The following is a 23526-nucleotide window of genomic DNA, read 5'->3' as shown; positions in this document are numbered from 1 at the left end:
TTTCCAGCAGGTCTTGCCATGTAGGTTTTTTGGTTTATATAGGATAACAAAAATGCAACACTATGCTTCTAATATGTGTAATTTAGTAGGGCAATAAATAATGAAATATTAAAACTTACTGTTATTAAATTCCAAATAACCATCTCAGCCTTAAATATGTTCTCCCTCTTTGCCAGCTGAGAGCCCTACATGAAAAGAATGTGACGTGCCTAAACTAAACCTCTTGTAGTCAAAGCACCCCATTGACAATAATTTGGCTGGACCTGGCATTACTTTGGCAATCTCATGTCGGATGTAGGTGACACTGGTGCAATAAGGATGGACTACTGATGCGTGGATTCACATAAAATGCTGGGACAGATTACAGAGTGCTGGATAACTTATTTACATAAGAACCTAAGAAATAGGAGCAAGAGTAGACTATACGGCTCTTTGAGCCTGCTCTGCCATTCAATACAATCATGACTGATCTTCTGCCTTAACTTCACATATTCCTTGATTCCCCAAGAGACCAAAAATTTATCTATCTCAGAGTTGAATATTTATTTTTTATTTAATATATTGAACTATGGAGGATCCACAACCCTCTATGATAGAAAATATCAAAGATTCACAACCCTCTGAGTGAAGAAATTTCTCCTTATCTCAATTCTAAATGACTGACCCCTTATCCTGTGAGTGTGCTCCCGTGTTCTCGATTCCCCAGCCAGGGGAAACAACCTCTCAGTATCTACCTATCAAGCCCCTTCAGAAGCTTGTACATTTCTTGTCATTCTTCTAAGCTCCATGGGCCCATTTTACTCAGACTCTCATCATAGAACAAACCTCTCATCCCAGGAAAACTAGTGAACCTTCGCTATACTGCCTCCAATGCAAGTATGTCCTTCCATAAATATGGAGACCAAAACTGCACACAGTACTCCAGGCGTGATCTCACCAAATCCCTGTAGCAAGACTTCCTTATTCCTGTACTCCAGTCCCCTTGCAATAAAGGCCAACATGCCATTTATCTCCCTAATTGCTTGCTGTACCTGCATGTTAGCTTTCTGTTTTCTTTGTATGAGTACATCCAAGTCTCTTTGAACATCAACATTTTAAAGTTCCACACCTTTTAAAAAATATTCTGCTTTTCTGTTCTTACTAGCAAAGTGAATATCCTCACACTTCCCCACATTACACTCTATCTGCCACCTTGTTGCCCACTCACTTAACCTGACTATATCTCTTTGCAGCTTCTTTGTGTCCTCCTCACAGCTTACATTCCCACCAAGCTTTGTTTCGTCAGCAAACTTAGATACGTTACTCTCGGTCTCTTCGTCTAAATCATTAATATAGATTGTAAATAGCTGAGGCACCAGCACTAGTTACAGTCTGCCAACTTAAAAATGCCCTGTTTATCCCTACTCTCTGCTTCCTGTCATAGCAGTGTTACATTTGCTAACTTCCAATCTGATGGGACCCTTCTAGAGTCTCGGGAATTTTGGAAAATCATAACCAGTGCATTCACTTTCTCGGCTGCTACCTCTTTGACAACCCTAGGATGTAAGCCATCAGGTGCTGGGAATTTGCTGGTTTTTAGTCCCTGCTGATATTAATTACTTTAAGTTCCTCCCTTTTATTAACCCCTTGGATACCCTCTATTTCTAGTATTTAATTAATGTCTTCTACTGTGAAGACAGATACAAAATATTTGTTCAATGTCTCTGTCACTTGCTCATTCCTCATGATAATCTTTCCTTCTCTGCCTCTAAGGGACCAATATTTATTTTTATATTCCTGGCTAGTATATTCTCATTCTATTTTTTTCCCTTTTTATTAACTTTTTGGTCACCTTTTGCTAGTTTCTAAAACTTCTCAGGCTTATTATTCTTCGCAACATCATAAGCCTTTCCTTTTAATCTAATACTATCCTTAACTTCCCCAGTAAGCTGTGGATGGATGTTTCTCACTGAGTTTTTATTTTTTAATGGAACGTAGTTTTGTTGCGAATTTTGAATTTCATTTTTAAATATTTCCCACTGTTTATTTACTGCCTTACCTTTTAGTTTATTTACACAATCCACCTTAGACAACTCGACCCTCATGCCTATGTAAATGGCTTTGTTTAACTTAAGATTCCTATTTTGGACTCGAGTATGTCGCCCTCAAACTTAATATGGAATTCAATTATATTATGATCGCTTTTGCCCAGAGGATCTTTTACTAGGACATTACTGCTTCCAATGGAATTGCTTTTTTAAGATAGCTCAGTTCCCTTATTGGCAAATCCTTCCCTTTATACTGTAAACAATCACAGCAACAGCAAATTTTTAAGATCCACACATGCTGAGTTAAAGACGCTGATGTTGCAGAGGGTCCTGACAGGTGATTAATGTGAAAATCCCATTGCTGGCCTGTATGAGTTGGCTAAGGTGTCAGCTGACCCATGACCAGGCTCAAATTGGTAGACATAATTATCATGTCACTGCAGGCCAGTGTTTATATTTGCTCAATGGTCTCAGCCTTGTGTCAGACCCCTGAAGGCATTTGACAGCGGGCAGGCGATTAACTGCCTGCCATCTGGGATGCTGTCCCTTTAAGGGACGATCTCCCACCTCCCGAGCTGCTGGCCATTCGGAAGATTGGCAGCTCCACAATACTGGAAGCACCACAGGGAGCAGTGGTAGCTGCCTGGATTGCGCCCCAGGGGAGGAATCCCCTGAATCCGCCAGGAGGCCACCAGTAACATTCGCGCCACACACATGCCAGGCAATGACCATCTCCAACAAGAGAGAATCAAAACATCTCCCCTTGATGTTCAATGATATTATCATTGCTGAATACCCAACTATCAACATCCTGAGGGATACCATTGAGCAGAAAATGAACTGGACCAGCTACAAAAATACTGTGGCTAAAACAGCAGGTCAGAGATTAGGAATTCTGTGGCAAGTAACTCACCTCCTGACTCCGCAATGCTTGTCCATCATCTACAAGGCACAAGTCAGGAGTTTGATGGAATACCTCCCACTTGCCTGGATGGGTGCAGCTCCAACAACACTCAAGAAGCTCAACACCATCAAGGACAAAGCAGCCTGCTTGATTGGCACCCCATCCACCACCTTCAGCAGTCACTCCCTTCACCACTGATGCACAGTGGCAGCAGTGTGTACCATCTACAAGATACACTGCAGCAACTCACCAAGGCTCCTTAGACAGCACCTTCCAAACTCATGACCTCTACTAACTAGAAGGACAGGGCAGTAGATGCATGGGAACACCACCACCTGCAAGTTCCCCTCCAAACCACGTACCATCCTGACTTGGAACTATACCGCCATTCCTTCACTGTTGCTGGATCAAAATCCTGGAACTCACTTCCTAGTACCTACACCCCAAGGACTGCTGCAGTTCAAGAAGGCAGCTCACCACCACCTTCTCAGGGGCAATTAGGGATGAGCAATAAATGCTGGCCTGGCCAGCGACACCCACATGCCATGAACGAACAAAAAAAACTCCGTATGCAAGAGTTTTGACTGGTCATTCAACACAAAGAACCATTCCTGATTAACACAAAAATCAGAAAATCAAATATATAGGAATAAATGTTTCCACAATTCAGCTGTCAGAATCTCAAAGCAGGGCTCGTACTTCAATCAGAGACTGATTTCTACTTGAGTTAATTGTTCTTTTCTTCCACACCTTTAGCAACAAACTCCAGCCTCCCAGTATCAGGGCTCAGCTGAAGCTATCTGGCGTAAAGTGCACCAACCTCATGGGCAGGGACTAATTGCTGGAGTAAAAGCAGAAAATGCAGGGCAGTAACTGTGGAGAGAGAAACAGAGTTAACGGCCAGGATTTTACCAACCCCGGGGAAATGGCTGGCCAGTAAAATCGTGGGGAGCCACGCCGAGTCGGCTCCCTGATGTAGTTCAGGTGACAGGGAATTTTACCAGCAGCGGGACCTGATGCAGATTAGCATAATTAGAGGACCACTTAGGGTCCATCACCATTTTGCTGATGGCGGGGCAACCACCCTCCCCCCACTCGCACCACTCCTCGCTGTATGGGGAGGCCGCCAGTTAAATAGAGACAACCAGCCTGCAGCAGCCCGGGGGTTATCGGAGCCAGGAGTTCGATGGGTCCAAAGAGGGGACTGAAGGCAGGGAAGGCCGCCCACACGGCCCCAACAATCTCCCTGGAGGGGTTTCCCCTTTGGCCCCCTGATATTTTAATAATTTTTGAAAATTATGTGGCCCACCTCCTGCAGTCTCTTGCGTGCCTCAGCGGCAACCACCTCTCCCAGTGGCACTGCCGAGGCTTCAGGAGCCCACCTGATGTGCTTAATTGGACAGCAGACTCACAGGCAGCTAATTAGGAGGATGCCTGTGGTAAAATTGCCAAGCAGGTCCCCTGCCAGTAAGTTGGGCTCAGGACCTGCTTTTTGCCACAACATCAGGCTCCCAACGTTGGCAGTAAAATTCAGGCCAACATTTCAGTTTGATGGCAGTTCTGATGAAAGGTCAACAACCTGAAACATTATCTCTGCTTCTCTCGCCACAGATGCTGGCCAACCTGCTGCATATTTCCAGCATTTTCTGTTTTTATTACGGATTTCCAGCGTCTGCAGTATTTTGCTTCTGGACTACTCATTGGTAATTGTTATAGACTCCCAGGTCAGACACCTGAACATGATGCGTTACTGGGGAAACAAACTCCACCTAACCTATCCTCCTGTGTCATTAAGCCAAATAACAAATAAAATCAACAAGAGCCCCTTTTTCAAAGGGCCAAACAATAAACACTCAAATCATACAAAAAGAGAAAGGAAACTTAGCAAAATAAATCAGAGTATTATTTCAGTGTCAACAATGCACTCTAGTCCTTCCGGTGCCCACCGGTCATGGAAAGGCTCAAATATATCAGTGGACACTGCGTTTGCTTTCTCTAGGGCTACCCAGGTGCAGACGTAGCCACAGAAGAGAGGCAGGAAGCCTGAGCAAACAACCCACTGGCCACATCCATCCTGGACCTCTGGATGGCCACCTTGGCCGAGCCCAGGAACAGACCCACAAAGGAGGTCCTCCACCTTTCCCAACTTACTCCACACTTGCTGGTCAAAGATCAGGAGGGTGGGACTGAGGGGCAGCCAGAAATTGAAAAGCAGCTCCTTCAAGTAATGGAAAAGGGGCTGCAACTTCTCAGACTCCATGGAACATGAACTCATCCAGGCTACAAAAGTTACAAGCAGCCTGGGATTCCATGGATGACTTATAAATCTATTGGAAGATCTCCACGCCAAATCCCCAGTGGAGAAACAGTTTTCTAAATCCTCTGAAGCATGCCTTTCTGGAAATGATCTGTAAGGTACAATGGGAAAAAAATACACATGTTCACCTTTTGCTTCAAGGGGCACAATTAATAGAAGAAGGTAAACACGTGTCGCAATTCATTTTTAAACCCTGTGGTGCATTTGACCAGAGTTTTGATCTTAACTGAATTACACCATGTGTGGCAGTAACTAAAGTTAATGTTACATCACACATATAGAAAACCATACTTATTCAAAACACATGAGACAATACTCTGAACATATCCATACAGTCAATAATATACCAAAGACAACAGCAGGCCACTGAAGCACTGGCCACAGTCTCCTGCTTTGCAGAACCATTTCATTAGCATAAAATTCAGCTTCTCTGCCCTCTGGAGCAAGTCCTTTGCAGCAAAGTACCATTAAAAGGAAATGTCAGTAAAAGGAGAAAATGTTACCAGCTAAAACTCACTTATGTTATCAAGAAAAGCTCTGCAGAAGTAAGATTGAAAATACTTTATCACTTGACTCCTGAAGTTGGCCTTTATAACTCATGGCTGCATCACTCAGGGAAAGTAAAGCACTTCCTAATGTGGAATCATTTATTTATTGGGCTATTGTGCAGATGACTGTCAGCACGAGACAAGGCAGAAACTTAATTAAGGAAAACATTGCATGGTTTATGAATAACAGATGAATCCTGGTTTTGAAGTATCGTCCAAGATTTACTCCCAGTTGTTTATTATTCTTTGCAATATATAATGCGTAGTTTATATGCATTTTCTCTCCCATTGACTTCCCTTTATCCCTTCTCTTATGAGGTTGCTGAATGTTCTGAGAGTACAGTTCCACTGGGTCTTGTTACAACAACAACTTCCAAGTATATAGCACTGATAATGGGAGAAATGTCTCAAGACACTTCATCAAATAAACCAATGGAAAACAGATGCTGAGCCAAGCAAGGAAAGTTTCGAAGGGATGACCAAAAGCTTGGTGGTGGAAGTGGATTTTAGGAAGTTTATGAAGGAAAAGTAAAAGATGGAGAGGCGCAAATGCTTAGGGAGAGAATTCCAGAGAGAGAATGACCTCACATGGCATTCTTGATGCCTTGGCCAGGAGAGTTACAACAAGTAGACAATTCAACTATTGGCACATCCTGGATGAGCTCAATCTTGTCCTCAGCCGAGAGGAAAATTGCTCTGGTTACTTTGTGTAGTAATATCATAAGTACATGCAAAAAGAGCATGTCTGCAATTTCAATTTTCGATTTACTTGAGTTTATTCCTCACTTCTTCAAAGTTGGATCTTTTAAAATTATATTCCAATAAAACATATTTTGATTTTATACAAAAAGTATCAGTAGTTGAGGGGTCTAGAACAAAAGGAGTAATAGAATATTAAATGTAAGAGATTTAGAACATAGGGCAGGAGAAAGGTCTTTACACAGAGAGTTATGAAGCTGTTGAATTCACTTCCAGGGTTAGTGATTGAGGCAGAAACTATGTTAAAATTCAAGATTAGATTGAACAGGTGAATGAAGGAAAAGGGGTTGAAGGGATATGGGAATAGGGTACTTAAACGTAATTAGGTGTATATGTTGCCATGGAAAGCAAACACCAACTTCCACTAAATGAGCCAAATGTCTTTGTTCCATCTATGTAAATGATGCTCCAAGCTGACCACTCTTTTTAACGTGCATCGTGTGCAATGCATCAAGTGGAGACATGGTCAGAGTGGTTGAATGTTTCCATTTATAAATAATTAGACCTAGCACTATACTAACACTGCAGGCTGACCATTGCCACTCAGGTTAGATTTGTTAGAAGCTGGTCAATCCTTGTCAGAAGTTCATTAGAAAAGCTTAATCAGTAATTATAACCCAGCAATAAGAAATACCTGTGATCACTGGCAATAGTTTAATGTGCTGCGAATGGTCTATTGGATCAATGATTTTTAAACAGTAGCACAAATCTCAACGTACCAAATTATTCAGAAAAAGAGTTGGGAGCCTTTGATAATTTTAGTTTGGTCATCATGGGAAACAGCCAGTTACCATAGTGACAAGCAGTCGCTCAGTAAATTCAACTATGTTGGTAAATCCTGTAGACAGAACTCTTCAAATTCCTGAAGCTTATCTTGAAATTCTATTGTCTTAATGACAAAATTACTGTCATCCTGTTGTCATTGAATTGACCCAAGATGTTGATCAAATTGTTTTGCCGTGCTACTCCCCGCTACCATTTTGTCATCATATTGGTCAGGGTTTATTTTCTTCGTTATTTAGATTTTTTCCATAAGCTAGGAAAACAGAAAGATGATTGACACCCAAGCTTTTGGGTGTCACTTCTAAATTGGCCACAAGGCAATGCTTGACATCAGTTCTGTGTTACTCTGCTCTCAAGCCTTAGGAAGCGTCACCCTTGAACCAGTCACAAGATGGCAGTGAAGAGCAGCTTTGGATTACGATTAACCCCGCCCGCCACCCCCATATCCCAAGCCTCTGTTATAATAACTGTAGAACTGATCCGAAAAGGCTTCGATTATTTGTTTCCTTTTATAGTGAATTCAGCACTTTGCCCGTCACTGACAGCAGCATGAATTTGGGAGCTTGCTATGTATGAAATCACAAGCACAAACCCACATCCCATCCCTGCAGCACATTGCGCTAGGCCCCAATATGCTGCAGAGCAATAAACACCTTTTGTGCTGGAAGATAATAGCTGGTGTATGGAGAACGAAGTGGCCCCTAGACTCCTTGGTCCCAAAATTCCTGGGCATAAATTCTAAGTCCACCAATGGGGGAGAACGCAGAATATGGATAAACCAGGTTCCACCTCATTTAGACTGGACCATTAAATTCCAGTCAGCAGCTGTGGGCTGATCTTCTCCCCGCTGCCCTTCACACCAAAGGAGAAAGTCAGGGGGAGTTCACAGGCTGCCCCTGGACTTTCCTTCATTTAAGACTATGACAAGCCTTAGCAGAATTTGTGCCAATTGAAACTTGGCATGACTCCCTTTAAGACCTTTTTGAAGGCCCCAAACCCTTAATAGAATAAGATAATCAATCCCAGAAAAGCCAAAGCTATGATGTTACTTGTACAGTTCCCATTGCTGATAGCAGATGCATTGGTATTAATGCAAATTACCCCTGTAAGCAGTGGACGGTAAAACCCATCTCTACTGCTGTAATTCCTCTGGACCCAACTGGTCTCTAATGGATTGGTGTCAGATGCAGCCTCCACTCGTTGCCTGTACTGGCTAGAGAAGCCGCAGTAGGAAATGCGATTCTGCCAGCAAAGGGAAAGCGTGGGAAAGATACACACACTGAGTCTTCCTGGAGTCCCTTGTCAGGGATAAAATCCAAACATTGTACATTGGAAAATACTGTACAGGGGATTAATGAGATGTGAAGAACCGTCCAATACAACAGGTGGGCTTAATGTTAAAAGCTGTGCCTTTGTAATTGACTCTTCTGTAATGGCAAATGATTAGTGCTATTTGCCCAACGTAGTTGGCTGCTCATGATGAGCATGGACGGTGAGGATTGTACTTGAGTACAAAGTGTCTTAGCACATGACACCACCTAAAGCTTCACACAGCAAGTGGATTTACTTACACATAATACAGATGGTATCCAAATGCCCAGTAAGAGCATGATGATCTTCATTTTGTTACAAAACAGCTACCTCACTGCTCTAAAAAAACAAACAGGTTGAACGAACCAGTGAGTGGAAGAGCAGCAACAGCATGTTCAGTTCCACCTGAATGAAGGAAGCAATCTGATCATTTAGCACGCAAGTCCCACCACCTCACCTCAAAAATCATTCCACACATCACCTTCAGCCTGAGTCCTTCTTCCGCATGCTCCATAATTTCACACAAAATAATTTTCAAAACATAGAATTTAACTCACAGTTTCAATCTGAGCCTGTTAAAAAATTTGTTGAAACTTGGCATTTGCACAGGCTCATGTTTGGGTGGGCTTGCAATCTAATTGAGTAGGCCACAATCCACACTTCGCTACAAACCTGCTTTGACAATCTTGTTGTATAGTCAGCGTATAAGATAGTCTGACAGAAATAACTTTACAAAATATATCTCTATCAACGTTTGCAATTTCTATCTATTTTACCACTGAAAGATCTAGGTATGTTTTATGTTATACTACTTTTAAGTTAAATACCCCGTGTAAGAGATTCCTATTGTAGCCAGAGGCTGAGGGAAGAACAGTGTATTTAGCCAGATGGCCCCGTTTGTGAAATGTTCTTTCATCCATACAACAATAAAATTAATTTAGTCTTTCTTATCAGCCATCTTCATTCATCTGTTGGAAAGTTAGTGACTAACACTTGTTTGCAAGTGCGAGATTACAGCATCCAGTTCATAGAACACAAGGGGGTTCATTTGTCAGGAGAGACTGCTGAACCCAAGAGTCTATCTAATGCAGTATTTTGAAACCAGCTCTGTTTCTGACGGTGCACAGTAGTCCATCAAGCATTTCATTCAGCATTTTTTCCAAATGTATCCAGCTTTTGAGAAAGGTTGGGTCAGTAGCCCAAATATCAGTGACCCATAACCTTTTGTTAGGATTTGCATCCAGTGTTCTATTTATTTTTATTTAGAGATACAGCACTGAAACAGGCCCACCGAGTCTGTGCTGACCATCAACCACCCATTTATACTAACCCTACACTAATCCCATATTCCTACCACATCCCCACTTGTCCCTATATTCCCCTACCACCTACCTATACTAGGGGCAATTTATAATGGCCAATTTACCTACAAGTCTTTTGGCTTGTGGGAGGAAACCGGAGCACCCAGCGAAAACCCACGCAGACACAGGGAGAACTTGCAAACTCCACACAGGCAGTGCCCAGAATTGAACCCGGGTCGCTGGAGCTGTGAGGCTGCGGTGCTAACCACTGCGCCACTGTGCCACCCTGGGTGTTGTCATATTATGTGATGTGAGTTAAGATTTATCCTTATAATGCTGAAAAAAGTGGAACAGAAATTAATTTAGGAAGTACTGCATTGCATACCCAGATAGATTTCTGAAGCACGCATCAGAAAAAACCTCTATTTTAAAACAAAAATAGTTATAGCAGTTTTCTTACTTTTTTTAATATTTGGATTTGTATGTCCTCAGTAACATTAGAACAGAAAAGGAAATCTTTACAATGCTAAGTATTAGAACCAAAGGTCCGCAAAATGCTCTAATTTAACGTAAGAACATAAGAAATAGGAGGGGTAGACCATTTGGCCCATCAAGCCTGCTCCGCCATTCGATACGATCATGGCTGATAATGGATCCCTTCAACTATGAGGTGCTCCAGATGATTTCCAGCAGAGCCAGTCTAATTTTCCATAGATATTATTCATAACATTTATGCCCAGGTGATAAAAATGAAAATCTTACCCATTTCTCAGTCAGCAGCAAAGTAACACCATTCGTCGCTTACCTCACAGAAAATTACGCGCAAAAAAAATCTAGCATTCCCTGTGGCGTGGATTTTCCCCTTTCCCAATGTCAGTTTGAATCTGGTGCCAAGTCAAAAGGATCTCCACGCATCCAGCAATAATGATATCATCAAGCAGTCAATCACATTGAAGTATTCTCACAGGCAATAAACCAGGAGGTAAAATGCACAGATTATCCTTCACTTTTAATTACATTTTTCAGGAGGAAAAAATGAATTATTGGGACACGCAAATGGATTAAGTTAGAAGCTGAAATATCAAAAAAAAATTTAAAAAATAATAAAAATCTGGAATTTTTATCATATTGGAGAAACTTGACATTCCAAATATATGAAAGTAGTTTTTCAAGGCCAGAGAGGTTTCTCATCAGTAATTATGAACTTCAGTACATTGTTTAAAAACTCATTCAACAAGGTGTAACTTTTTCAAGGCCTTCTACAGCTAGACTAATAGTGTAAATGGGCAAGTTCTCATCAGTTCAGTGATTTCTAATTGATTGAAGCCTGGGGGTGGGGGGGGGGGGGGGTGGGTGGTGGGCTTCAGCAACACACCCTATGGAGAAGCATTTGTGCAGACTCCAGAAGATGCTCTCTGTTTCAGAACCATAATGAAGGAAAATACTGACAGCTTCACTGTCATTACTACAGCAACATCCAGGCCTATCTGTCTAGTGTGCTTCCTTCACACTGCAAACATCAATCTTCAAATTGTCAGCAGGATGACAGAAGAGGGAGGCGGTTATTTATGCTTGTTTCTCCTGAGCCGGAGTCTGAAAATTTACAAGCGATTGCCAATCTGTTAATTTCTCTCAACAACAGCAATTAGACTTTGCTGTCTTAAGGGAGACAGGCCTGCTAAAGCACAATTCCATCTTTTACAGAATAATTTATTGTGTGTTACACAGTACGGTGCTTCTGTCCTGTTGGAACAGAGTATTGTCGAGTTACTTTGAGTGGCCCCAAATGAGAACCGTTCGCGTATATTGCAGTCAGAAGAAAGTTTTTGGGAGAAGCAAAATTTGCAAATTAGCTGATCTTAGTTAAGACAGTTTTGGGGTGCAATAGCTGGGCCCAGTGTCTTTGGGTAAGAGACAGGAAAAATCAACTGGAGCTCCAATGCCCGATCATTAATGGCCCCTAACTGGAAAGTGCACATGGAAGGATATAGGGCAGGATCAAGTTTGCTTGAGATGTCCCCCCACAGTTAGTACACCTGCTGTCAGTCACTGTATTGGTCCTTACCTGAAAAACTGCTACTTGAAAAACGTTAACAAAAGATTGCCAGTGCCTAAGGAACTAAACCTCATGACATGTCATTCCCTGAAAGACAAAATGTAAGGAAAGGCCATAAGATTTAGTGACCATTACCGTGCCATTTACAAGTCATGAGATATTGTAATATCACAAATAGTCTAACATAGATTGATCATAGAATAGCTTCAAGAACTTCCCTCAATGTTGAAGACCTGGATTAGGATGCAGCATTTATGAATAAAACAAATGATATGGTAATAATATTTAATACAAATTATATCTTTTGCTGATACATTTCAAGATTTCCTTTTTTAGTAAACATATCCAAAGTTGTAAAAAAAAAAGCATTAAAATCAATGGAAAGCTTTTAGCACTTCTGATAGAAAATACACCAACACCCAGTGGCAGGCACAAATTTGAAAAGAATGCCAGTATTTTGGAAATCTAATTCAAGCAAGTTTTATAACAGAGAACGTGTCTGGGATGGTTCCCAAAAGTCAGTTTTCTTGTGCAAAAATGTGCACATAAAATAAATCCAAAAGCAGTGGAATGCTTCAGAAATATATCTTTTTTTTAACATGGTCTTTCACTGCAAGTATCTGGTGACAGCTCTGTGGAAGTAATGGAAGATGCTAATTCACATTCCAATTCTGCTTCCACTTTAGCAAAGCCATACGGTGCTGATGACTTCCTCCCTGTGTTAATGTACGTGTTGGCAAGGAGTAACCTGACGTCGCTGCTTCTGGATGTGGAATATATGATGGAGCTACTGGATCCTTCACTACACTTAGGAGAAGGTATGGCTGCTCCTGTTTATAGCACTGTGTGCCAACTGTACCCCCAATGGAGATTAGTAGGAACACACATTACATAAACAGACTAAATTTTTTTCTTTACTTTAAATTTGGCTCGATAAAAATATTTACTTTCACTGCATTTTTAAAAATTTTTTTAGTGTGGAAAATTATGAAACCACACACTGAACAAAATTATACACTAATCATAGAATCATAGATAGGTTATGGCACAAAGGAAGGCTATTCAACTTTCAAGCCCATGCCAGCTCTCTGTAACAGTAATTTAGCTAGTCTCACTCCCCCTGCCCTTTCTCCGTAGCTCTGCAAATTTTTTCCCTTCAGGTGCTTATCCAATTCCCTTTCGAAAGCCATGATTGAATCTGCCTCCACCACACTCCCAGGCAGTGCATTCCGGGTCCTAACCACTTGCTGCATGAACGGTTTTTCCTCATGTCATCCTTGGTTCTTTCGCCAATCACTTTAAAACTGTGGTTCTTGACCCATCCGCCAATGGGAACAGTTTCTCTCTAACTACTCTGTCTAGACTCCTCATAATTGTGAACACCTCCATCAAATCTCCTTTCAACCTTCTTTTCTCTAAGGCAACAACCCGAACTTCTCCAATCTATCCATGCAACTGGAGTCCCTCAAGCCTGGAACCATTTTCATAAATCTTTTCTACACCCTCTCTAAAGTCTTCGCATCCTTCCTAAAATGTGATGCCCAGAATTGTACACAATGCTGCAATGGAGGCCAAACCAGAAATGTGTAAAGTTTCATCATAACTTCCTTGCTTTTGTACTCAATGCTTCTAATTATAAAGCACAGAATTCTGTACGCCTTTTTAACCACTTTCTTAACCTGCCCTGCCACCTTCAAAAATTTGTGCACATATATGCCCAGGTCTCTCTGTTCCTGCAACCTCCTTCAGATTTGTACCCTTTAGTTAATATTGCCTCACCTCATTCTTCCTACCTAAATGTATCACTTCACCCTTCTCTGCATTAAAGTTCATCAGGCACGTGTTCACCCATTCCACCAGCTTGTCTATGTCCTCTTGAAGTCTATCACTATCCTCCTCATAGTCCACTATAACTTCCTAGTTTTGCCAATCAGATGTCCAGAATTATTTGCTTTCCATGTAAGAAGTCTGGTTATCATTGTTTAATTTCTTGCCATCAACAATACAGTAGTAGTAAATTTAAGCTGCTTATCCATATCTGTATCAGAAGTGAGAGCTATATAAGTGGAAAACTCAGAGCTTACCAGTTGCAGCCTCACATCCTGCATTATGTCAAAGGTCAAAAGTTACAATATTCAGCTAGTAATAGCAGTAATAGAGTTGAATGCGAAAAAAATGGTGGCCCGCCCAAGCCCGCCTACACATTTATATTTCAATATTTAAAGAAACAGGTCATGAAATTATATAAATACATCTCTTTTATCCCTCTCCCACCCCTCAATAACAATTAAATTAATAATTTGCCCGTCCGTCTCCACAAAACACTTACCGTTACCATCCGACCTCCAAGCACGGCAGCTCATTTAAATAGCCAGGGTGGGCCACCCCCTCACCCCCCCGCCCACCCCCCCGATCATGTGGAGGGGGCAGGGTGTCCATCCCTAGCAATGGCGCCAGCTGCTTGTGCGCAGGCATTGAGGCTAATTTTAAAGGGCTGTTAGCCCTACCGGCATATTTAAATATTTAAAGAAACATGTCATGAAATTAAATAAATACATCTCTTTTGCCCCTCTCCCACCACCCCCAATAACAATTAAATTAATTATTTGCCCATCCCCCCCCCCACAAAACACTTCCCTTTACCACCTGATCTCCCCCCCACAAACTGCACAAACTTTAAGTTATAACCCTTCCCACCATCCCCTACACCCATAATGTTAATTTGACCCTCCCCAACCTCCCCCACTACCCGCACTGAGAAAGTTACCTCCTCCCCCTTTCCGACCAGTGTTGCGCCACGTTTCCCCGGACGGGGATCCAAAGGCACAGGAATGCCAGCCACTGGGCTGAAGATCGCAGCGGGACATCGGTAGGCAACGTAAGATTATTTAAATTAACGATTTTAATTGATTTAAATATTCAAATTATGGTTCCATCGCCAAGCGGCAGGGGCGGCCACCATGAGGCCTAGTCGCCGCCAATAATATTGAGCCAGGCCTCGCTGGCATCGAGATCCGTGGCGGCCTCATCCAGGGTCATCTTTAGGCCCTCCCCCCCGCCACGGATCCCGACGTCGAGGTCTCCTTAAGGTCCAGCCCATAATTCTTTACCAAATTGCTCAAGAAACTGACAATGCTTTAAATTATCTAATTGAAAAATCGTTCCACTCTACTTTATCGAACTGGCAAATTCAACAGTGTTTATGGCGTTAGCAACCCTTACATGTTCTTCATTATTGAGAAGTATATGAAAAATATGATCATGGTGCAGGATAGCTGAAGAGTTGAAAAGGGTAGGAGAGAAGAACAAAAAAAAAAGAAAGACTTGCATTTATATAGAATAACCACTGGACGTCTCAAAGCGCTTTACAGTCAATGGAGTATTTTTGAGGTGCAGTCACTGTTGTAATGTAGGAAATACAGAAGCCAAATTGTGCACAGCTAGCTCCCACAAACATGAATGTGATAATAACCAGATAAATATTGGCCAAAATAGTGCCACAGGATCTTTTACATCCACTCAAACAGGCAGATGGGGCCTCAGTTTAATGTCATATCTGAAAGCTGGCACCTCTGACAGTGCAGCACTCCCTTAGTATTGCACTGGAGTGCCAGTCTTCATTTTTCTGCTCAAGACCTTGAGTAGGACTTGAATTTAGATCATTGTGACACAAAGGGAAGAATGCTGCCAACTGAGTCACAGATAAATCACTGAGGGAAAACGGATAAAACAAGAAGGTGGAAAGGAAGATTGAGTGAACTAAGGAATTCCATAGTTTTGAGATCTTGGAAAAGAAGGCATTAGAGTAGAAAACTGTCCAATAATTGTGCAGGGAGCAAGATAAGCATGTGTGATGGTGAGCTTGGAGGTACAAGGTACAGGAGAGGAAAGTTCAACACCAATGTGCATTTTTATAGTGCCTTTAACAAATGTCATAAAACACTTCACACATGGGAGCGTGCATGTCAAGCAGGAGTAGAAAACTTAGGAGGTAGAATCATCAGCATAGAGGGAGGCCATTCGGCCCCTTGTGCCTGTGCGGACTCTTTGAAACAGCTATCCAATTAGTCCCATTTCCCTTCTCGTTCCCTATAGCCTGCAATTTTTTTCCTTTTCGATTGTTTCTCCAATTCCCTCTTGAAAGTTATTGCTGAAACTGCTTCCACCACCCTTTCAGGCAGTGCACTCTAGATCATGCTGCATAAAATGATTTCTCCTCATCTCACTTCTGGTTTCTTTCCCAGTCAGTTGAAAAGGGCAATTCTCGATGGCAATTAGGGATGGGCAATAAATACTGGCCTGGCCAGTGACGCCCACATCCCAGGAATGAATGAAAAAAAAGGTTTTGGGGAGACTTATAAAGATGGGGGAGAAAGTAGAAGGGCAAAAATGCTTAGCGAGAGAATTCCAGAAAGTATGGTTGAGGTGGTTACATTGATATAAATGGAATGCACAGGAGACCAGAATTGGAATACTGAAGGGCACAGGCAAAGCTGTACAGCTGGAGGAGGTTACAAATGTCGAGTGGAGTAAGGCCATGAAGGGGTTTATAGACAAGGAGAAGGATTTTGAAATCAATGCATTGGCAGGACAAGGATAGTAGGACAGCAAAACTTAATGCAGGATGGGTAAGTGTGTAGGTTTGAAGGCCAGTAAGGATTCACCGGAGAAGTTGAATCTTGAAGTAATTGGGTAAGGGTTTCAGCTGTAGTCAGGGTGAGATGAGTAGAGGCAGGCAGTGTTGCAGAGTTGGAAGTAAGTGGTCCTGGTGATGGATAGACTGTGGGGTTTGAGGTTGAGCACAAGGTTGAGGTCATGCACTGTCTGGTTCAGCCTGAGCAAGCAGCAGAAGAGGAGGATGAAGTCAGGGCTTTGGCTGGGAACTGAATAAGATGGAATTACAGTTTGTTTAAGGAACAACAACTCTAGAATTACATAGTCACTGTGCAAAATATAGAATTTCAATAAGATGGAAAGAATAACAGCTTTATTCCTTAAAACTTTAAATTAAGACATACAATAAAAGTAAAAGAGTTCATTCAATAAAGTAGTAGCAATGAAATGAATGCACCAGTAGGGTTGGTGATTTAGGACGATAGATGCTTATCATGGCTCCATGCTATAAATGTAAATAACACAACAGAAATACCACAATTATTCAATGCCGCAATAAATCCTCCATTAATATAAACAACTAACAGTGCGAGATAATGGATTTTGCTCTTTTTCAGGATATTATTATTTAACAACTACCTACGGCGCCTTAGAACATATCAAACACTATGATAAACATACTGTTACTCGTCAACTTAGTCATGAGGTCCAAGACTCAATCCACCAATGGCAAAGGAGGCGGACTCTGAACATGAAACAAATGTCCAGGTCATCCATGCAGGTCAGTGTCACAACGGAAGCCCTGTAACTTCATAAGTAAAAGGAGTCACAAGTAGAATACATCTAAGATGTACACAGTACATTATTACTCAGAGTTTCCATCCACCTAGGCCCTCATCCGTCTAACATAAACAAGGATGTTCATAACAGAGAGAGGGAAGGGGAAGTTGGAGGGCAGTTCAATTCACCAATTCTGTCATGCATATTTCAGATAGCAATTCAAAAGCACCGCTGATAGAGACCTGGAAATAATTTGGAGCTGTCCACTGCCTGATTTGCTATTCTCAGACACAAGGCAAAATATGGGACAAGGTGCCAATAAATCCAGTTAATACAATATTTATTCACAAGTTATTAATTAATATTTTGGTGTGTTATGGATCCAGTCCTATTGAAGCTATGGAACTATAATCTGTTGAATTCCATCATGGCATCAAGAACTTGAGCTGACATCTCAATATATTTTCTTTATTACTTTGGGGATCATGCATAAATTTCTGAAAAATCTACATAATTGAAAGTTTTCCAAAGTTTACTCACCTTGCTCTGGAATTTCAATGAGGTGGGGAATGACCATACCTAATTGTCAGCTGAAACAAGTAGGTTTGATGATCTAAATGTTTTTCCTTGTTTGGGGTTCTTAAGTTCATATATACTTATAATTAGGGGATGACTCAGGGCATGGAGGGGCCTAAGAGGGATAGAAAATGTTATAGTAAATTAGCAATGTATTTCTTTAAGCTTTCTTTCTTCTTCCTCAAATTATTTCCCCACAAAGGCATATTTTTGTTATAGCCTAGATGTTGTCAAAGGTTTTGCAAAGCAAGAAGGGGATTTTAGCTGCATTTCTGGAGTTAAAATTGAGAAACAGTAACAAGGATGATGTCCACTTTCAGCCCAATGAATTCATCATGGACTAATTAGGATGGACTAATCTTCCACTTGCAGCTCCTGTGTAACACTGGGATTTGGGGGTTAGAAACACGAGCGTATCTGCAGAAGAGTCGAGCCAAAATTCTCTGAGCCCCGAAGTTCATCCGAGAGAGAAAGATTTTTAAAAAGTACCTGCTGCAACCTTCTTTCTTGTGGCTCCCCTGGAACCCTACAGAACCTCCCGTTTACAGAGGGTCTCAATGCAAATCCCCAGGTTTCTTTGATCAACTCTCCACCTAGGTTAGGAAAATGGTGCAGGAGGCCATGTACACCCCTCTACCCTCACTGTATTGCCAGTGCTAGACCTGCAAGAACTGTCGGAGCAGCTCCCCCTCCAGCCACTTGGGGAAGCCTCAGACATCCCAGGGCAGCGCATGGGAAGCAGAGCACTGACACAATGGTCCTCATCCCCATTCCCACTTTGCTGTATCAGGGAATTGAGCATTCCCCAAAAATGAAAATCTCCCCATCAGCTCCAGGTCTCATATAGTTAAATAAAGCAAAGTCTGAACAAATTGACTGCCTTGAGCACATCTGTAAGCTATAAAGCATACACAATAATGAAACACTGCTGAAAGTTTGGGCAGAACTCAGTTTAATCACAAGACAAAGCTGAGCGTCCCAATCAAATTGTGATCTTAGATTATATACTCTTGAAGGGTTGAACTCACTTTTGAAATAGAAAACAAAACAAGGTAATTATATCAAGAGGTTTCCTGTGGGAGAGGTAATCATGGTCATGAGTACCATACCCCGCCAAGCTGAGGATAACCAGACAATTGGCAACATAATATATTACGTGTATTTTTCAGAATGTGTAATGTCCAACCTCATTCTCAAGTTAGTATATGTGTGAAATAAATCTTCCATTTTAATATAGGTTTAATGTATGTTGTTGCTTTTGTCTACAGGAGTTGTAAATGAAAATAAACTTAGGTCAAAATCAAAAGTAAAGATGAAAAAAGAACTGTTTTCAAATCGGACAGAGCAGATGGTTCTTATGAGAAACTATAGCCATCGCTACCTCCTGGAGAAAATATTGTATTTGTCTTAGTAATCCTTCACACATAATAGATGCTGTAATGGAATTGTAGATGTTAGGTATGAAGTCATGGGACTCCAAGGCTTGAACAATGCAGCCTGTTATTCCTCCTATTTCTACACATTGACCTCTCAATGACCTATCCCATATTATCTAGGTAATAGGCCATGCTGTCTGGGCAGCTTTTGTTGAGAACTGAAGGCTTGACCGAATGGGAGAACTCTAAATTGCTATTAATTAGCCGAGACAAATTTGAGAAATCAGCAGTGTTATAGTTGGGCATACTGATCTTTAGATCCACCCAGGAAATCCCCTGCTTGGGCAATCTTGATGATAGTCTTCAGAATCAGCACTGCACTTGGCAGGAAGCTTGTCCTTTGTTTTCAGTTCAGCCCATTTCAGGAGTTAGACATATGTTTACCGCTAATTTATTGTTTTATTTCTCCCTCACTTAGGAGTCTTTTGATGAAAGGCAAATGTTCAACTTGAGAAACAACCAGAATAAATTGACAGGCACAGTAGCTGAAAATGTATTGTGGGCACGTGTAGGATAATCTTAAAATGAGGTGCAGTGATATGAATTATCTCTGGATGACCTTTAAACCAAGAAAGATTTCTAGGACAAAATTCTAATGTGAGTTATTTCTGGTGAGGAGGCAACAAAGACTGACACACAAGGACTTATGGCTAGGTCCACCTCATTACTATATAACTAGTTGCCATTTTTTGAAAGAAGGAATATGTATGTGTCATTTCCTGCCTATTATAAATAATGAATATTGTATTTATTTAGGAAAAATCTAAGTTCTCAATGTGGAATATTTGAGTGTTTTGAGTTGGACTCATTCAACTACAACTGGAGAACTTCATGATTTTTGCGTGTGATTAATTACTGCTCCCAAATAATTTATTGTTTTGGAACTACAAAGGAAAGTAGTAATTATGCGGGAATTCTGGAAGAAATGTGGCAGCAGTTTGAAAATACAAACCCAGGAACTGAAGCAGCAATAATATGGATCATTTGAGATGGGCCAAAAATAGATAGGTTGTCATTAAGAGGGACATGGGAGTGAGGCAAATTAATAGGCATTCTATCTAGAGTTATTGTGTGTAGAACAAGGAAATATTTTATATTTTTATGTATATATCGTCTTCAAGTACTTAGTAATTATTTACGTACAAAGGAGGTTGCCCTCTTGGACAGAATCTTGGAAATGCTTAATTCCCCAATACAATGCAAGAAAGCTTTTGCTGAAACTCTTTCTGTGCAGTAGCCAAGGATTACATTTTACATTGCACGCATGTAAGATAACAAGCATATGTTCCTCATTTGTGTTTCTTCATATTTCGATTCATAGAAATATACATTGGGCTATGTAATATAAGACTTAATACTTCACTAGTGTAGGACGTGGCCCTACAGATCGCAAGCACACAACTTCAAATTTTCACTCTGTACTCATTTAGCTGACCTCAGCCTGGGCAAAAGTTGGGGCAGCAAAACTGGCATCAGACCCTCTGGGATTTGGAAGAGAAAAAAAACCCCTTGGGATTCCAACTCCTCCTTGCTATCTAGAGCTTATCGATCGTACCAGTGGAGTAATATCCCTCAAAAAATCGCCACCTTTTTGGAGAAAAGGGCAGCATTGCTTTTAAGATCAATTGAACGCCCTCTTGTTGCCGGATAGGCAATGCAGGCAAATTTTTATAGTATGTTATTCTAGTTACAGTGTATAGCCCCATCTACTGGCCGGGACTGGGGCAGCTTGCAACACTGATGTCTTCATTCGTTTTCAATGTTTTTTTTAATCCCTGTTGCCTTTTGTAGGATTTCCTGAGTGTGCACTTTTTAGAGCTTGGATCCAATGTCAAAACATTTGCTGTAAACGCAGACACAACCGCAGAGAAGCTGTCCAGTCAGTGTGCTGAAAAGTTTGACATCTCAGAGACGGAGGACTACTACCTGCATCTTATCATGGAGGAGAAGAGCCTGCAGCTGGCTGCAGATGCAAGGCCTCACCATCTCAAGTCCCTCCTCCAGAAGAACCAGCCACAAAAAGACTATTACTTTATATACAAGCAGATAAACCAGGCAGAGCAGACGACAAACGCACCAATAAAGAACCTCCCGTCTTTCTGATTGTCCTTCCAGTTAAATAAAGCCACAGGCTGAATTTTTTTTCTGGAAATCAAAAAGAAAAAATGCAAAATGCTGGAAATCTGATAAAGCATGAAATGCTGAAAATTCACAGCAGTTAAGTGAGCATCTGAAAGAGAAATATAGGTTCATGTTTCAGATCTGACCCTTCATCAGAGATTCAATATATTTTTCATGTTAGTTTAGAATTTATTGAACATTTCTGTTTTTGGACTATTTTTAAACCAGTAATATTTATACATTTTATAATGAATGTAAATACAGTTGCATATATCTGTGGGGCTGTACTTCTGTTCCCAACATTATTGTAAATGGAAACTCACCAAAGGGACATTTGAGAGCTTGTCAAAGATAAACATGACTGTATTAAAACATATTAAAGGCACAGTGTGAAAAACACGTTTTAAACTTTGTTTTATGGTTATATAAAGTGTTTTTGTCCAGTCATAGAAAATTACAGCTGTAGTAAAGTGGCTTTCTGTGGCCTTTGTGCATATATTGATCTAGTCCTTGGTAGTATAACAGAGAACGAGTGTATGTTCTCGTACACCAGTCGCTGAAGGTAAGCATCAGGTGCAGCAGGCGGTAAAAAGGCAAATAGTATGTTGGCCTTTATAGCGAGAGGATTCGAGTACAGGAGCAGGGATGTCTTGCTGCAATTATACAGGGTCTTGGTGAGGCCACACCTGGTATATTGTGTGCAGTTTTGGTCTCTTTATCTGAGGAAGGATGTTCATGCTATAGAGGGAGTGCAGCGAAGGTTTACCAGACTGATTCCTGGGATGGCGGGACTGACATAAAGGAGAGATTGAGTCAGTTAGGATTATATTCGCTGGAATTCAGAAGAGTGAGGGGGGAATCTCATAGAAACCCATAAATTTCTAACAGGACTTGACAGGGTAGATGCAGGAAGGATGTTCCCGATGGTGGGGGAGTCTAGAACCAGGGGTCATAGTCTAAGGATACGGGGTAAACCTTTCAGGACTGAGATGAGGAGAAATTACTTCACCCAGAGAGTGGTGAGCCTGTGGAATTCGCTACCACAGAAAGCAGTTGAGGCCAAAACATTGTATGTTTTCAAGAAGGAGTTAGATATAGCTATTGGGGCAAAAGGGATCAAAGGATATGGGGAGAAAGCGGGAACAGGTTACTGAGTTGGATGATCAGCCATGATCATAATGAATGGCGGAGCAGGCTCGAAGGGCCGAATGGCCTACTCCTGCTCCTATTTTCTATGTTTCTTCAGATGATGAATGATCATCTGATCCCTGGAGAAAAATATGTCTTCTTGGTGGTGACATGTCTATCTGATCCACAGACAAGAAAGTTGTTTTGCAGTTTTGTGATAGTTTTGTTACTGTTCAAAATTCATAGTTTAGTGAGAGATAGTTTGATGGAGCCAGCAGGGTACAACAACAAATTGCATTTACATGGCACCTTTAACATAGGAAAATGTCCCAAGGCACTTCACAGGCATGTAAACAGACAAAAGAATTATTGCCAGGCTGAAGCAGGGGATATTGAGACAGTTTGGTCAAAGAGTTCAGTTATTACGAGCACCTTAAAGGAGGAGAAGAGATGGAGAGGCAGAACTTGTTAGGGAGGGAATTCCTTCAAGCCAAAACAGATGAAGGCACAGCTGCCAAAGGAGGGGCAAAGAGTTTCGGAGATGAACAAGAGGGCAGTGTTGAAGGACCATTGAGTTCTTGAACAATTGCATGGCTAGATGTTACAGAGACAGGGAGAGGTGAGGCCATTAAGGGATTTGAACATGGGGAGAAGAATTTACAAATTGAGGCATTGGTGGAATGGGCAAGAACAGGGATTATCAACATAAGAAATAGGAGCAGGAGTAGGCCATTCAGCCCCTCGAGCCTGTTCTGCCATTCAATAAGATCATGGCTGATGTGATTGTAGCTTTAACTCCACTTTTCTGCCTGCCCCCCATAACCTTTGACTCCCTTGTAGATCAAAAATATGTCTAACTCAGCCT

General features: G+C 41.4%; 1 protein-coding gene across 1 annotated transcript in view; it reads left to right on the top strand.

Moving 5' to 3' along the window:
• Nucleotides 1–21946, top strand: part of rin3 (Ras and Rab interactor 3) — a 129013-nt gene extending 107067 nt beyond the window's left edge. Inside the window, exons 8-10 of the mRNA XM_068038760.1 lie at nt 12693–12824; nt 17238–17401; nt 21204–21946. Coding sequence (XP_067894861.1) covers nt 12693–12824; nt 17238–17401; nt 21204–21515 — 608 coding nt within the window. The 3' untranslated portion in view covers nt 21516–21946. The remainder of the gene's footprint in view (nt 1–12692; nt 12825–17237; nt 17402–21203) is intronic.
• The last annotated feature ends 1580 nt before the right edge of the window (nt 21947–23526 follow it).

The sequence above is a fragment of the Heterodontus francisci genome, chromosome 9 (assembly GCF_036365525.1).
Source record: "Heterodontus francisci isolate sHetFra1 chromosome 9, sHetFra1.hap1, whole genome shotgun sequence".
In the NCBI taxonomy this organism is placed as follows: Eukaryota; Metazoa; Chordata; class Chondrichthyes; order Heterodontiformes; family Heterodontidae; genus Heterodontus; species Heterodontus francisci.
The sequence above is the reverse complement of the archived record's forward strand: the minus strand, read 5'-3'. Positions and strand labels throughout refer to the sequence as shown.